Below are 17736 nucleotides of genomic sequence, written 5' to 3'. Positions count from 1 at the left end.
TACATCGGCCGGCACTTAGAAAAATGGTGCCGGCTGTGTGTTAATCGCACTTAGGCACCTGAAATGTAGGCCAGGGTTTTGTTTTGTTTTTTTAGTTCAATCATGTATTTTTTTTCTGGGAACTTATCAGTGTTTTTTATAATGGGAACAAAAATGGAAGAGAATTAATGTGTGTGGGATGAGGGGGTAACTAATTTCTTCAGCTAAATAATTCAATCCACTTGAAACAGACATAGGAGAACTCACGCACCATTCAAACATCCTCCAACCAAAAACGTCAAAAGAAAAAAACTGTTCGACAACCTCCTAGCCATTCGAGCTGCAACACTCGACCCCCAACTCTACAACCAATTGACATCGACCACAGACTGCAAAACCTTCAAAAAGAAATAAAAACCCTTCTATTCAAAAAACACATAAAACCGAACTAACGCAATCAGAACTGTCCCAAGCATCACCTGCAACTACTCCATATGTACTTCTGATGTCATGACAATTCAGACATAATTTATGTTATGTTATGTTTGGAATATAAGAAAATTTTCACTGCCTGTTTCTATTCTGACCATTTATTCCGTTTCATGGTCATTACAAAAAAATATTTTTTTACATGGGGGGGTGTCAAAAAATGATGGGCCACGGGTGCCACATACCCTAGGTACGCCACTGGTTGGAGGGCAGAGGAGTAGGGTTAAGGATTGAAGGATTTCTGTGTCCATCTTTTCCTGCCTGATCTATAGGTCTCACCGGTGTAAAGAAAAGAACACTAGCAAAAATAATATTTGCAGAACTGAAAACAGTAACATGTGACATTGCTTGACACATGAGACAGATCAAACATTTACAAAGGTACAGCTTTAATGTAGTATGCACATAAAATGAAAATTCCTATCAAAACCAATTTTTTTCATGTTCCCACAGTCTTTTCCATACAGAAAATAATGAAGTAATGATTTTACTGGGGCAGTGGAAAATTCTGTTATAAAATGTTATTACTATTCAACCAAGGCAGAAAGGCTATAAGGAATGCATACATATTAACTGAGAATGTTCTGAAATATTGCATCTATTTAAATGTTCTTAGGCACTGCCTATTTCTTTCCAACAAGCATTTCAAAGTCTATTTTATTTTTAGTATCTAGCTGAAGGGATGGAGGTGCTGAGAAAGTGAGAAAACAATTTAATTACCAGGGTACCAAGTATGTGTGGGCTAGCAAAGAGAAGTGCTATAATAATTATTCCAGTCAAGTGTCTCACCGTGATAATATTCTATGCGTTGTCTTAAGTTACTCTGGTCTTAAAAAGGCCCAACTTTGCAAAGAGAACTTCATGAGGGAAAGAGCAGAGAAACATGAAGAAGAAGGTAAAACAGTTAAAAACACAGTTCTTCTCATTAAGCAAAAATATCTTTAGAGCTTTATGACATATTATGAAGGACTGAATTCCTCTAATGTCTAAGGGTAATGTATTCCACACTTCTGACTCCCTGATATAAGAAGAATCCACCAAAGATATACACTTAACGGCTTTAACCGATGGGTGATTCAGTTATAAACTGTGTTCTCTCCGGGCTATACAGAAGGAAGATTTAAACTGTAGACCAATCACCATGAATTACCATAAAGTGACTTAAAAATTAAGCAACAACAGAGATCCCATGCAGCTTATTTAACAATGGAGAAGCACTCTTAAATCTTCCCACCTGAAATATCATGCAGCTGTATTCTGTAAGAATTGCAACCTATTAAGTAGATTACTAGTGATTCCTCCATACAATGTGTTGCAATAATCTAAATAGGATAATAAAACAGCTTGTGGTATAATACAAAAGCTCTGAAAATTGAGGGAGGACAGGGTACAGGGCAGGGAGGGGGCTGGGTGCAGAGCATGGCAGGGAGGGATGGAGGGGGGGACAGTATGGAAGCTTGGCAGAGGAGGGAGGGGGCAGGGCACAGATCCTGGCAAGGCACATGAATATTACACTTTTTTCCTTCCTTTCCTTATACTGGGATCAACTTATATTCAAGTGTATACGGTAGTCAACCTTTATGCAGCTGCCTGATATATTAGTAAGAACTGTTCAGCAATCATTCAAGTCCCTTGATCAGTGTTCTGCCAAGTCTCTAATTTACAAAAGTGTTGCATCTTTCGTCATTCAGGGTCAGAAGAGTGGAAATTCTCTACCGAAGCTATTGTGCATAGCGTCCGTCAACAGAGAGAGCAGAGTACAGCTGCCCAAGCTTGTGTAAACAAATGCCACTCCTTTGCAGTTTTTCCCTTAGATTGTTACATCGTAAGGCATACAGGGACAGACTCAAAGTTCTCAATGTATATACTTTGGAAGAAATACGGCAGAGGGAAGATATGATAGAAACATTTTAATACTTATGTGGCATAAATACACATGAGGCAAGTCTCTTTCAATTGAAAGGAAACTCCAGAGTGAGAGGGCATAAGATGAAGTTAAGAGGTGATAGGACTGTGACTGAATTCAAGAAAGCGTGGGACAGGCATCTGGGATCTCTTAGGGAGAGGAGGAGATAGTGGATACTGCGGATGGGCCATTTAGCCTATATTTGTCATCATGTTTCTATAACCATAAAACCTTCTGACCTCATAATTCAAGTGTTAAAAGCCTTAGCTTATAATAATAATGCTCTATGACCTCACAATGCAGGTGTAAAGAGCCTTAGCCTAGAGCAGTGGTCTCCAACTCAAACCCTTTGCAGGGCCACATTTTGGTTTTGTAGGTACTTGGAGGGCCTCAGAAAAAATAGTTAATATCTTATTAAAGAAATGACAATTTTGCATGAGGTAAAACTCTTTATAGTTTATAAATCTTTCCTTTTAGCTGTCTTAATAATAATATTGTAATTTATAGCTAAAGAGACATATGATCAAGAAACTGTGTTAGTTTTCTTTTGTGATTATGATAAACATACCGAGGGCCTCAAAATAGTACCTGGCAGGCCACATGTGGCCACCAGGCTGCGGATTTGAGACCACTGGACTAGAGGGAGAGGAGGAGATAGTGAATGCTGCGGATGAGCAGACTGGATGGGCCATTTGGCCTTTATCTGCCGTCATGCTTCTATGTTTCTATGTAACAGTTACCACATGAATTAGCATGCAGATAGTGCCATGGCTATGTCACAACTTAGCAAGTCCTTATTCATGCTGCAACTGCTTACTTTGCTTTAGTGAAAAGGTCTCAAATTATTTCTAATGTAACTCTGATAAAATATATTGAGTACTCCTAGAACAGTGATGTGAACTGGAAAAACTAAAAACTATGAGTCACATTGAATGCAGAATATCTGGAAACAGTGGCGTAGTAAGGGGGGAGTGGGGAGTGGACCACCCTGAACGTCATCATGGTGGGGGCACCGGTGCCTCTCCTCCTCTCTGCCCAACCCACTCCACCCCCGCCATGTGCATGCCTTCAATTTCCCACCACTGAACCACCTCTTAATGGCGTGAGCAGCAGCTGCAACCTGTTGCTCTCGCCGGCCTCAGCGCTCCTCTCTGCCGTTACTTCCAGGTCCTGCAACCAGGAAGTGACATCAGAGGGAGAGCCGATGCCGGCACATGCAGTAAGTTAGAGATGTTGCTCGCACTGGAGAACTGAACAGGTATGGGAGAAGGGAAGGAAGCATGTACAGCAGGAGGGAGCGGAAGGGGGAGAGCAGAGAAGAGGGTGGGGTGGTCACCTCTCTCCCTCTCTGCGCCACTGAGTCTGGAAATATTACACTCCAACCCCCCCAAATCTTTCTCCTGTTGCAACAAAAAAAAACCCAACAGACTGTGGATGTTCTGAAAGATGATTTTTATTCACTCTTCACAATAAAAATACAAATAAAAGTCTGAATTAGTAATACACGTATGATTGTCCTGACGGACCCTACATGGTCCATGTTTCAGCGAGACCGCCTTCCTTAGAGGTCCAGATGATGTAGGGCAGTGGTTCCCAACCCTGTTCTGGAAGACCTCCAGGCCAATCGGATTTTCAGGCTAGCCCTAATGAATATGCATGGAGCAGATTTGCATGCCTGTCACTTCTATTATATGCAAATCTCTCTCATGCATATTCATTAGGGCTAGCCTGAAAACCCGATTGGCCTGGTGGTCCTCCGGAACAGGGTTGGGAACCATTGATGTAGGGTACAAAGATAAAAATATGAGCAAAACAATGTACGTGTCTTTGAGCATAAAACCTGAAATGGCTTGAAACAAGCAGAGTGAAGAGCGAATAAAAATCATCTTTCACAGTCTGTTGATTTTATCTTTGGATTGTTTTTACTGTGGATCATTGGGTCTCCCTTTTTGTTTTTTTTGTGCAACAAAAAAAGTCATTTTCTGATATATCTGGTTCTGCCGTGCTCAGAGCCATTCCTGTCTATAATTTGTGTATGTCAGCATTTTCCGGAATGGAGGATCTAATGAGCACACGTCATATGGACCTCATTACCCAGATGTAATGCTAATAATTATTAGTGCGGGTTGGAGCTATTTCCTGTAAGATCTGAAATACTGTAAATTTTAGCAAGCTCACAAGAGGGAAGATTAATGCAAAGCTAACGTTGACGTTGCTAACCAGTCACGCGTGTATCCATATATAATTGAAGAAAGGCCGTCCGTTTTCCAGCAGAATGTTTTATTCCAGCTAGCAGCAAAATGACTGCACTGCAAGCGTATATCACACTTCATTTGGTCGTGCTCTGTACGCAGCTTCTAATCTTGAAATTGTTTTCGTTTTGTTTTTATTGCATTGCAGACTAGTCTAAATATACAGATCGTGTTTTCTTTTATGGTGTGTGTGTTTTGGGGGTTTTTTGTGAGAGAGACAGAAATAGCAAAGATAATATTACCAATGGGTTTCTTTTGTTCAGTTTCATTAAGCTCCTTTTCCAAGAAATATGTTTGCAGTCAGATAAGTCTTAGTTTTCCCTGGGGCAAATGAGAAATTTCTGCAGAGATTCAACAGCTTCTATATCTCCTGTCTATCATTGTTCTTTTTATTATTTTTTTTTTGCAAAAGAACATCTCATCCTACATACTACTCTTCTTTTTCTCATGCCTTCAATTTCCTTTTTCTTTTTTCTTTTATTCTCATAAAATGTGTTGACTTCAATAGCAGAAGTACTGGGATTGAATGATTCTTTGAAATTTCATTACCAAACTATTTAGAGAATGCAAAATTTTTCTTTCTGGGTATGTAAGTCATCATTAAAGCTCATTGTCTCACTTGGGTTCTATGATTAACTTCAAACAGAATGTGAGAAACTCAAATGAAGAGAAGTAGCCTAGTGGTTATATGTAGTAGCAGGATGAGAACCAGAGGAACCAGGGTTCAAATGCCATAGAACAGTGTTTCCCATGTCTGTCTTGGTGTACCCTCTTCCTAGGCTTTCAGGATATCAGCTATGACTAAGCATAAAAGAGTTTTGCACACAATAGAGACAGTGTATGCAAATTCATCCCATCCATATTAGAGAATGACATAGGGAAAAATGTGTCCCCATCTCCACCCCATCCCCGCGAGCTCGGAACCTGTCCCCACGAGGTTTGTCCCCATCCCTGCAAACCGTATGATCCCATCCACACAAGCCTCGAATAGTTATGATTTTATATTGAACTTATTTTATTAAAGTACTAATCTTATAGCCCTTTACATTAACGGGTGCTAGAATATATTTGTGTGTGTTTATTTATTTCTCTCTCTGTCCTTAGCCACTTTCTGTATTTCTGTCTTTCTTTATGTGTTTATTTTTCCTCGGCTGTCCACCCATTCTCCCTTCCTTTTACCTTCCCTGTGTCCACCACCACCCCTTCACTGCTCCCCTTATCCAGCAGCAGCCCTTCTCCCCTTTTTTTTTTATCTCCCCCCCCCGGTCCATCAGCACCTTTTTCATGTCCCCCTGTCCAGCAGTAGGCCTCCCTTCCTTTTTCTTCGCCGCCCCCCGTCTCTTCCCCTGTCCATCAGCACCTCTTTCCTGTCCCCCTGTCCAGTAGTAGGCCTCCCTTCCTTTTTATTCCCCCCTTGCCCAGGCCTCCCTTCCTTTTTCTCCCCCCCCCCGTCTATTCCCCTGTCCAGCAGAACCCCTTACCAAGAGCCGTCGCAGCCGACAGTCTCCACCTGCACTGCCCCCGCCATGCCATCTTGAAGAGTGTCGAGCGCCATCTTGAAGAGTGTCGAGCGGTGATGGAGGCGACAGTTTAGCCGCTGGAGGAGGAGACTGGCGGGGAACGGAGAACAGGTTCAGGGCTGCCAGGGGAGAGGGGAGGAGTGAGACCGGCTGAGACTGGCAGGAAGAGGAAGGCGGGGCAGATGAGGATATCAGGCAAGGGAGAGTGGGGATGCCAGGTGTTTGAGGGTCATGGTTGAGAGTGGCAGGCAATGGGAGGAGAAAACAGCCATGGCGGCCGACATCCGCCTCGGGGGAAAGAGAGACAGAGATTTGCGCACATGCGCACTCCTACCTGCGGTGCCCTACAGTGCATGGAAAACGGAACACGCAGATGGGAGTGCACATGCGCGAGTAGGCTTTTATTTTATTAGATAAAAAGAAACTATTCTGTACAATTGTCATTTTACAAACACAAATAATACAGAGCAAGGATCAACAAAACCCCTGTCTCCCCTCCCCTTCACAAATATCCCCTCCACTATCGAGAAAACTAAGTAAGCCAAATTATTACAGAATGCTACATAGAAAAATCAAGCTAACAGAATACTTCAGTCACACATAGCAGGAATAGTGTTAGGGGAGTCTAACTAGGACAACTACCCCTGGTCAGAAAGAGCCCTAAGACAGCTAGAAGTTAAAGCAGCACAGCCTAGGCTTTGCAATCCTCAGTTATGTCTAACACCAGCTCTAGCAGGATACATATTTCAAATCTGATATATTCTAATCACAAAATAGAAAATATTTTTTTCTACCTTTTGTTGTCTGGTCATTTTATTCTTCACATCACATTGGATTCAAGCTCTGGTTTCTGTTTCCATCTGTCTACTCTTAATTCACTTGCCAGGGTCTCCTGATCATTTGGCATGTCTTCTTTCTCCATGCTCACCATTCATCTTCCATCTCTGTGTATGTTTTTTTCCCCATATTCAGCATCTCCCTTCTCTTTCTCCTATACTTCCCTTTCTAGTATTTCCTCTGTGTCCATCTCCCTGCCTTCATTATCTCACCATTCTATGATCCCCTCCTCCTGTGTACAGTATCACTCCTCTATATCCCTATGCCCCGCCTGTTCAGCATCTTCCTTCTGCATTCTTATTCTCCCCCATGTATAGCCATCTTCTCTCTGTGTCTATATACCCTCCCATATCTAGCATTACCCCTCTGTGTCCATATGCCACCCCCATGCAGATGCAGCATTCCCTTTTTTGTCCCTGTTCCTATGCTCCCATCTATGCCCACCATCTTCCTTCTTTTGTATATCTCCCTGTGTCCAGCTTTTCTCCTCTCTTACTCCCTTATACCATATATACTCTCTCATGCCCTTTATACTCTCTCATACTCTTTCCTCCCTCCCTCCGCTTTGTTCAATATTTCATTCACTCTTCCTTCATCCCCTTGGTTCAGCTTTTCTCTTTCCCTTTCCTTCTCTTTCTTCCTCCCTGCAGGTCCTGCATCTCTCCCCCTTCCCTCTAGCCACTTTCCCATGGGTCCACAATCTCTATCTCCTCCCTTCAGCGCCCAGGTGTGGATCTGGCATCTCTCCCTTCCCACCACATGGATCCAGCAGCTGTTTCCCTTCCCTTCAATCCCCAAACTAGATCCAATAACTGTATCACTTTCCTTCAGGTCCAGCCGGTCCACGTTCAGCAGCCCAAGAAACTCCCCCCTTTGTGGGTGCAGCAGCAGCCCCCCCCCCACCTCATGAATCCAGCAGCCACCCTCCCTCCCTCCCTCCCTATTACCAGTCCAACAGTCCCCCAACCCTTGCATCCTCCCTTCCAATGGCAGATGGTAAAAAAACTCCAAAAAACCCAAACCTGCGAGTGCGACTCCCGGAGTTAAAAGCAGCCTGAAAAAAGTAGGCTTTTAGCCTAGATTTGAATACTGCCAGGGACAGAGCTTAATATGTCTAGGAGTTCCAAAGAAATGATAAATAGATGATGTGATAGTAGCAATAGACTGAAAGGAATGATTGTGATTATCATGTATATGAAATATACCTTTCACTGCTTAATTTAAATGGCCTTGTCTGCAGGAACATCTTGCTGTTGCAATGACCTGTATGTCACTTGAACTACAAGGGGTGTTCAATAATTTCTTTTTAAATCTTTATTAATTTTAAAACCAACACAAAGCGCAACATATTATCAAACAATTAACACTATAGACAACACTCACTTCCTTCAATGTTCAATGGGTGTTCAGTAATTTATCTACCTCAGTAGGACAGGAAAGAGTTTTCAAAAAATGTGTGTTTTATTTTTCAGTATGGTCCCTGATAGCTACATACACTTCATCCAAAAGGACTCACTGTATGGAGTTAGTGTTGAATTTGATAGAGTCCTGGATGTAGGAATTCAAATTGAAATTGAATCTAGACAAAACCAAATTTTTTTATGTTTCCTCACAAGTCTACCATTGAACCAATAATTAAGATCAATTCAACATCATATACAATAAGTCCAACAATTAAAATATTGAGAGTTGTTCTCATCAATGTTTGACCTCGAGGAACTAGATAGATGCAATGGTCCAAAAGGGATGCTACACACTATGGAAATTGCACACCATCAGATCCTATTTTGAAGCTGCTGCTTTCAAAATCTTAGTTCAGTCATTACTGCTGGGTCTATTAGACCAGTGATTCCCAACCCTGTCCTGGAGGAACACCAGGCCAATCGGGTTTTCAGGCTAGCCCTAATGAATATGCATGAGAGAGATTTGCATATGATGGAAGTGATAGGCATGCAAATTTGCTTCATGCATATTCATTAGGGCTAGCCTGAAAACCCTGGTGTTCCTCCAGGACAGGGTTGGGAACCACTGTATTAGACTATTGCAATATAGTTTATTTGATTAGTACTAAGAAAAATATGGCTACACTGACTTTGCATCAGTGAGATTAGTTTACAGCTTGAAGAAGTACGATCATGTGACTCTTTATTATTGTGAGTTGCATTGGCTTCCTGTGGAGGCTCGCATGATTTTCAAATTAGGATGTCTATGCTACGAAGTTGCATTTGGAGTAGCTCCATTATACTTAGTTGACAGGTTGCTTATAATGTCACATAAGAATAGCAGAAAAATCACATGCCCTCTTTACGTTTCTGTCAGTTAAGGGCTGGAAAAGTAAGAAATACCATGAGCATATACTCTCATACCAAGCAGCTTACTATAATAAAGATTTTCATCCACTGATACTCAAGTCCAGCTCTTATGAATACTTTAGAAAACTGCTAAAACCTTTTCTCTTTTCTAAATTCCTGACCAATTAGATTATCACATTCTTTTCTAACATAATTTGTGTCTTCATAGCATAGCTTTTTTTTAACCGCATTAAACTTATGATTATGCAGTCTATACATCTGTTGTTATGTAATGTTATCTACTTTTCCTGCAATGGCTTTAACCCCTTTGAAAAGAATTCTTCTGTTTGACCTTCAAACCAGGACATCATAGCTTCCTTGACGTCTTCATCACTGAAAACTGCTGTCCATGGAGAGATTTCTTCAAAACTTGGAACAGGAAATAATCCGAGGAAGCCAGGTTAGAACTGTGGGTTGGTTGGTTCGGCTGCTGAAACACACATTCTTGGATGGCAGCCAGTGATTGTCATGACATGTGCACTGGTGCATTGTTGTGAAGAAGCAGCACGCCTGTTGTGAGTTTTCCTCATCTTTTCTCCTTGATTTACTCCCACAAAGTGATCATTGTGTTGGCGTATCTCTCCCCAGTTATGGTTGCCTTGTGTGGCATGAACTCCAGAAATAAAAGTTCTTCATCATCCCAGAAAACTGTTGCCATGACTTTGCCTGAAGATTTTTCTGTCTTGAACTTTTTTGGAGTGGGGATGACTTTTGCTTCCACTGCATTGACTCCATTTTGGACTCAGAATCTCTGTGATAGACCCAAGTCTCATCCTCAGTCACCACACGATGAAAAAAATATACTTGGTCTTTATGGAGCATCTCCAAGTTCACATGACAGCACTGGAGCCTCGTGACCTTCTGACATGGCATCAGCATTCTTGAAACCTATCTTGCACTAACCTTGGTCGTTCCCAACTTTTCATGAATTATTTTAAAACTGTACCTGCCGAGATGCCCATTTCTTCTACTATTCGGGAAACCTTAATTCATCTGTCTGACAAAATTAAATCCTTGACCTTCTTGCACATTTCTGTGGAAGTTGCTTCCACAGCCCATCCAGTGTGAGGGTCATCTTCAATGGACTCTCTACACCACTTAAACTGCTTGCTCCAAAATTTTTCTTTGTAGGATGATGGGGCAAACTCACCATAAACTGCAATGATACGTTAATGTATCTCCTCTGGCTTTTCCCCTTCTTTTGTGAGAAATGTTATCACTGAACGGTGCTCCAAATCTAGCAGTTTCTTACTTGATTTCCATGAGGACTCTCCTGACATCCTGTCTCTTGGAATGTTAGACTTGCATAGAGTTGAAGCTGTGCATGAGTAACCTTCAGACACGTCACAACATGCACAGACTTGTTTCAGCATGTTTGCTACTTTCTTTCTTACTCAGGTAGATAAATTATTGAACACAACTACTAAGACTTTAAAATATTTTTAAAACAATCCCTATTTGAATGGTCTGACTGAAAAATATTTAAGGCTGGATTTATGAAAGTGCACCAATGCATTAGTACACATTACAGTATTTAATACAGGTCACATTTTACACAGTAGGTCATATTTATTACTAACACATCTTACAATGTACACCAACATAGTAGAACATTTTAATAAATCTAGCCTTAAGACTAAGGGCTCCTTTTATCAAGGTGTGGTAGGCGGTTAATGCGCAGAATACCGCGCGTTGAACCGCCTGCCTCGCTAGTCGCTAACACCTCCATTGATGAGACATTAGTTTTTAGGCTTGCGGCGAGGGTTAGCGCGTGATGAAATGTCCAACACGCTAACCCCCGTATCGCGCCTTGATAAAAGGAGCCCTATATTTTTCAACAAATAACTTGCACCATTGCCTTGCACTAGAGAATGACACGGTGACAAAATTCATCACCGTTCCCGTCCCCGCAGATAACCGCGGGAAATAATCCCATGTCATTTTCTAGTGTCTGTTTCAACCTCAGTCCTTCTACACCAGCATTCTTCAAAGCAAAGCTTGAGGGTCATTGGTTGTGGCCATTCATACTCTGATTCTTATGTGAGCCAAGGATAATGAAGCCATTGTAACATCACTGATGTGATTGGTTCTTAGGCACTTGGGGAATGAGGCATTATGACATCACAATATCTGCTCTGGATACCAGAGACTGTCATTCTGTAGTGTCTGTTTCAACCTCAGTCCTTCTACACCAGCATTCTTCAAAGCAAAGCTTGTGGGTCAGTGGTTGTGGCCATTCATACTCTGATTCTTCCCTCTCTCCTTAAAAAATGACATGAAGATGGTTTCCCGCGGTTATCCGCGGGGACGGGAACGGTGATGAATTTGCACCTAGATCTATGTATTAAATTCTAGAATGGGATAAATAACTCATACAAGTGGCAGGTTCTGAGCCTAGCACAGGAAAAGTTAGAGATAAGCCCATTTAAATTTCCTTGTTTCTTAATAGAAAGATCTTTAAAAATGCATTTTAAATGTAGAACTACATACAGTATTGTGATTAAATAAACAACACTTCAGAGTACAGGAGAATCTACACTTTAAGTTTATCAAAACTCACAAGAATGTCCTTTCTGACTTAGCATGAAAAGGAAAAGTCTATGCCCTCCCTCCCCCCTCCCCCCAGTAACTACTGGCATTTGCTTTGTACTTTCTAGCTAGTTGTGCAAAAGTATTCTTAACTTGCAGTTGCATAATTTCACAGGCGTGCACGCCTCTTGGCAAACAAAGGCAGAGGAAGAAGCAGGTCTAGTCACTATGACTCAGGCACTCTTAAAACCAGTACAGACGTGTCCGTACGGCACACTGGTGCCCGACTGTGCCCAGACAATTTGTTCCAGGAAGGCCTGGCACTTTTCATTTTCACTAACCTGCATATTTAGCCAGCCGTCAAAACCACAGACACATATGGCCAGGTGAACACGGGTTTTATACAGACGTACGATGCTGGGAGGTTTACTTCAGTGCAGGCTTCTTGCCGCAAGAACACTGAAAGGAACAACACTACAGGCATGGCAGAAAAACACGGGGCCTCCAAACGTGTCACGGACAAGACTATTCTGCATTGAATCAAATGGGATTAAAGACAAGGAAATTTCTCAAACAGCCTCTAGAGGTGAGTAAAACTTTTTTTTTTTTTTTTTAGTTCAAAATGTTTTATTAATTTTCAGAAAACACAATAAGGGCTTCATGTATATGCAGCAGAATGGAGAGAAAATAGCTATTTGGATACTAATCTCCCCACCTTTTTACGAGTACTAAGCTGCGGTAGAGGTTTCTACCACGGCCTAGAGCACTAAATGCTCTGACGCTGCTTCGGTGCTCCTAGAATTCCTGTGAGCCTTGGAACATTTAGCACTGCATGTCTGCCGCAGCTGAGAAAAAGGCAGGGGAGGGAGGGGAGTCAATTTCCAAAAAGGTAAAACAAATACTAAAGAAATTATTTCTAGTAACCAAATGAAGGGACTCATTCACTAAGGCCTTGTGCTAAGTGCTTAGTGAATAGGGTTAACTTACATTCATTCAGCCCCCTCCCCTTCCCCCCACTCACTACAAAATTTGTTTTGTTTGTGGTGACACAGGGCTCCTTTTACTAAGGTGCGCTAGCGGTTTTTAGTGCGCGCTACAATACCGCACGCGCTAAACGCTAACGCCTCCATAGAGCTTGCGTTAGCATTTTTTGTTAGCGCCCGCTAATCTTTAAAGTGCGCTAAAAACGCTAGCGTACCTTAGTAAAAGGAGCCCATAATCTAGTGGGTTTTGCAGCCAATATAATTTTTTTTATTTCCTATTTTAAAAAAAAAAGAATAATAATAAAACAGCAATACATGCCCACCCCTTGGCATTTTCTTCATGGTCAGGGTTCTCTTTGTTTCCCCCCCTCCCCCCCTTGCTGTTACTCCATTGATCACTGTGATCTTGAGTTTCAAGTTTATTAGGATTTTATATACCGCCTATCAAGGTTATCTAAGCGGTTTTTACAATCAGGTACTCAAGCATTTTCCCTCTCTGTCCCGATGGGCTTACAATCTATCTAACGTACCTGGGGCTATGGAGGATTAAGTGACTTGCCCAGGGTCACAAGGAGCAGTGCGGGGTTTGAACCCACAACCCCAGGGTGCTGAGGCTGTAAATCCAACCACTGCGCCACACACTCCTGTACCTGCCGAACCACTCATTGTTTCTCGGTGCAGAATCATTCATGCTCCCAGGGCCTAGTTTACACATCACTGATGCAGGATATGTGAGCATGTGCTCATGCCCTTCAGAAAATATACAAGGTGTGTGCGACCAAATCTGCCTGTGCAGTGCGTCTGCTGTACTGTGCAGTTTGCACAGAGGTTAGGAAGAAATTTGTCCCTGGAAACTGCTGAAATAAAAATAGTTTTTGAGCCCACTCACTTCAGCAGCTTCCACCATAATCCAATCAATACAAGCAATTAAAACTCAGATTTTTAAGCATTACTGGCACATTTCAGTAATATTATAAGCAAAAGAAAATAACAGCCTGCGAGGAGTCCTGACCCATGCACAGCAGCATCACTTTGGTGGTAATTTTGCAAGTGGCTTGAGAATATAAAAAAGCTTTTTAAAAGCTCAAGTAAGCACTTGTAAAATTGTCCAGAGGTATGCATGTGCTGTGTTAGACATTTGGAAGTCTGCAGCTATTTTTATGAGTTATTTACAGTACTCCCCCGGTCATTCACAGTCGGCGATTTGTGGTTCCGGTCATTAGCAGTATTTTCTGACTGCGAATGACTGGTAAGGAGAGGGCGGCAGGAGAGAGCAGCCGGAGCGCCGGCAAGTGAAGTAAACCACTCGCGGTATGCTCCGACCGCCTCTTCCTGCACTGAAGTCGGGCCTCACCAATCAGGAGCTGCGTGTCAAAGCAGCTCCCGATTGGTGAGGCCCGACTTTGTGTGTTCTTCTTTCGTCGTTGAGGCCTTCCCTTGGCTTCCAATTCAATGTAACATATTCCCACAAAGTTATTCCTGCTTTGGAGAAAGTGTAACTTTGCATGTGAGCTCTCAGGAGGCAATTTTAAAAGGCACATAACTGAAAGTGTTTCCTTTATAAGATAGGGGCAATACAGGCATAAATACAGAGGATCCTATATAGAAAAAGGATGGAATCTAATTAAAGCAACATTTAAATGATGTCATAACTGGAGTCTACGGTCTGGGTCCCATAAATACAAAAACAGATCAGGATTGAGGCTGAAGTGAGCTTTGATGTCAACTCCAGTAGGTGGGAAGAGGACAGATACTGGACAGACTTCTACAATCTGTGCCTCAAAATTGGCAAGGAGAGACAAAGTATACCAGTATTTAATCATGAAGTTGACTCTGCACAGAATGCCAGATTGAACTCTTGCCATCTTAATGGGAAAACTGGAAAGACCGTTAAGGTCTTCATTTGTCGACATTTACCGTACTATGTTGGCACGTATGTACTTTTATAGTTTATCAGTAGCCCCGGTAGTATCTAGCAAAATACAAAAAAATAGCAATAGATGGGCTATATATATATATATATATAAAGAGAGAGATAGAGAGAGAGGGGGGGGATAAATACAAAATGAAGAAAATATTAATTTATATAGCAATTATCAATAAAACCATGAAGATATATTTCCCCCCGCTTTTACTAAGGTGCGCAGGCCATTTTAGCGCACGCTAAATGCTAACGCATCCATAGGATATAATGAACGCATTAGCATTTAGCACGCTCTAAAACGGCCAGCGCGCCTTAGTAAAAGAACCCCTTTGTTTGGTACAATTTTAGGGTCGATATTCCAAAGCAATCAGAAACGGCCCCTGGCCATTTACATCACTTGTCCGGGGCTAACTGGGCATATTCGACAGCATTTAACTGGATAGTGCTGGTTCGTGTCTACTGTGTGGTCACTCTGGGGATGAGTTGGCACTTAGCCAGTCAAGTGGCAAAATTCAGCACTTAGGTCCCCTCTTGCTAAGGCGATTAGCACGAGCCAGCATGGTAACCTTACCGAAGCCCTTTAAATCTCGATGGGCTCCAGTGTGATTGCCACATGGCAAGCGCTAATGCCGCTTAGTAGAAGGGGTCCTTAATCGGCTGGGATAACCGCAGAAATAGGGCTATTAAAAAACACAGTCCTATCTATGCAACTCTATGCTGGTTGAGTGCTGAATATCGAACATAACTGGCTCTGTTGTATTCAGCCACATATCACCAGGTATTCAGTGCTGGTGCCTGCACATAGCCCAGTATTAAATATCCGGGAATAAAGATGGCGGTGATTAGCAAAATGCTGAATGTCAGGTCTTTAATTTCCTAGGAGATATTAGTGTTCTCAGCTTTTCCTGCCCAGTCATTGCCCTGCCTCCTTCCCTTCCTCTTCTTGTGTGAAAACTCCATATGGACTTTCGGCAGGTACATTTGCACCTGCTTTGAAGCATGTATAAGCCTATGTAAATATATGTGGCTGGCTGGGGACTCACTCCAGTCATAAAGCAATATAAATTAGCGCCATCTAGCGGTGCCCCCCTAATGACAACCCAGCTTTAGGGGCGATAGTTGAAGCACTCATAATGCTGTACATATCTTGTCAAGCACGTATGAATCTGTGAATGTTGATGTTCACTTTGGTGCCGATATGCGAGAAGGACATGATGAGATAGAGAGGTAGGGATGAAGAGGATGCTGATAAAACAGGATAATCAGTTGCAATTTCCCATTCATCTTTGATCAGTTATTCCTGAGCCACAGACAATACAGGCTTTTGGAAATACAGTCAAACCTCGGTTTACGAGCATAATTCGTTCCGAAAACATGCTTGTAATCCAAAACACTCATATATCAAAGTGAATTTCCCCATAAGAAATAATGGAAACTCAGATGATTCATTCCACAACCCAAAAACTTTAATACAAAATACTATATGTACTTGTATTGCAAGACCTGGCTCATTTAGAACAGTCCCTTTACTTCCGCAGAGTCAGGGAGAGAACCATCGGCTCAGTTGTAATGATGTGACGTGTGTATACCTTATGTAATCATATTGCAAGACTACACTCTTGCAGCGTCAGAGAGAGAAGAACCATCAGCTCAGTTGTGATGTGTGTATACTATATTACATTACATTACCGTATTTTCACTCATATACCGCGCACCCGTGTAAAACGCGCTTACAGATATAGCACGCAGGAAATTGTAATGTATGTAAAGAAATTTTTATATACCGCGCACACCCGTATACCGTGCATGCCGCCCCGACTCTCCTTTCGCCAGCCCCGACTCTCCTTTCGCCCGCCCCGATTCTCCTCTGGCCAGCCCGACTCTCCTTTTGCCCGCCCCGACTCTCCTCTGGCCAGAAGAACCATCAGCTCAGTTGTGATGTGTGTATACTATATTACATTACATTACCGTATTTTCACTCATATACCGCACACCCGTGTAAAACGCGCTTACAGATATAGCACGCGGGAAATTGTAATGTATGTAAAGAAATTTTTATATACCGCGCACACCCGTATACCGTGCATGCCGCCCCGACTCTCCTTTCGCCAGCCCCGACTCTCCTTTCGCCCGCCCCGATTCTCCTCTGGCCAGCCCGACTCTCCTTTCGCCCGCCCCGACTCTCCTCTGGCCAGCCCGACTCTCCTTTAGCCCGCCCCAACTCTCCTCTGGCCCCCCCTTGACTCTCCTTTCGCCCGCCCCGACTCTCCTCTCCTCCTTGAAGTCCTGTCCCCCCTTGAAGTCCTGTCCCCACTCTGAAAGCCTGATGCCCCCCCCGACATCCTATTCACCCCCCGCAGGACCGCTCGCACCCCCACCCCGAAGGACCGCTCGCGCTCGCACTGCACCCGCACCCCCACCCTGAAGGACCGCTCGCACCCCCACAGCCTCCCCACCCCCCCATCATGTAAAAGCTGCCTACCGTCGTCCTGCTGCTTCCTCTGCCGGCGGTCCTGCCCCTTCTCTTAGCCCTGCGTCTACGCTGCTTCCTCTTCTGGCGGTCCCGCCCTTTTTCTGACATCAGAGAAAGGGCGGGACCGCTGGAAGAGGAAGCAGCATAGATGCAGGGCTAAGAGAAGGGGCAGGACCGCCGGCTGAGGAAGCAGCAGGACGACGGTAGGCAGCTTGTACATGATGGGGGGGTAGGGAGGCTGTGGGGGTGTGAGCGGTCCTTCGGGGTGGGGGTGCGGGTGCAGGTGCGAGCGCGAGCGGTCCTTCGGGGTGGGGGTGCGAGCGGTCCTGCGGGGTGAATCGGACGTCTGGGGGGGGAACTATGTAAAAAAAAAAAGGGGATAATGCGCAAAGTTATGCACGGTTTGTAAAAATCGTGTATAACGCGCGCGTTATATGCGTGAAAATACGGTACATTAGTGATTTCTATTCCGCCATTACCTTGCGGTTCAAGG

The 17736-nt window shown here is 43.2% G+C and overlaps 1 protein-coding gene and 1 long non-coding RNA gene across 3 annotated transcripts in view; one reads left to right on the top strand and one right to left on the bottom strand.

Annotated features, from left to right (window-relative positions):
- LOC117361621 overlaps window positions 1-1316 on the bottom strand; it is a 36406-nt gene extending 35090 nt beyond the window's left edge. The window contains exon 1 of the long non-coding RNA XR_004539700.1: window positions 1258-1316. This is a non-coding gene — a long non-coding RNA (uncharacterized LOC117361621). The remainder of the gene's footprint in view (window positions 1-1257) is intronic.
- The window catches only part of LOC117361620 (protein FAM162A-like), a 51080-nt gene that overhangs the window by 14614 nt on the left and 18730 nt on the right, over window positions 1-17736 (top strand). The window contains exon 1 of one of the 2 annotated variants that reach the window (XM_033947214.1): window positions 12071-12449. The exons of the other annotated variant lie outside the window; for it this stretch is intronic. Within the exon in view, the coding sequence (XP_033803105.1) occupies window positions 12278-12449 (172 nt within the window). The 5' untranslated portion in view covers window positions 12071-12277. Of the gene's footprint in view, window positions 1-12070; window positions 12450-17736 lie in introns of those variants that run through there. 2 annotated transcript variants of the gene reach the window in all.

Source organism: Geotrypetes seraphini, chromosome 5 (genome assembly GCF_902459505.1).
Source record: "Geotrypetes seraphini chromosome 5, aGeoSer1.1, whole genome shotgun sequence".
In the NCBI taxonomy this organism is placed as follows: Eukaryota; Metazoa; Chordata; class Amphibia; order Gymnophiona; family Dermophiidae; genus Geotrypetes; species Geotrypetes seraphini.
The sequence above is the reverse complement of the archived record's forward strand: the minus strand, read 5'-3'. Positions and strand labels throughout refer to the sequence as shown.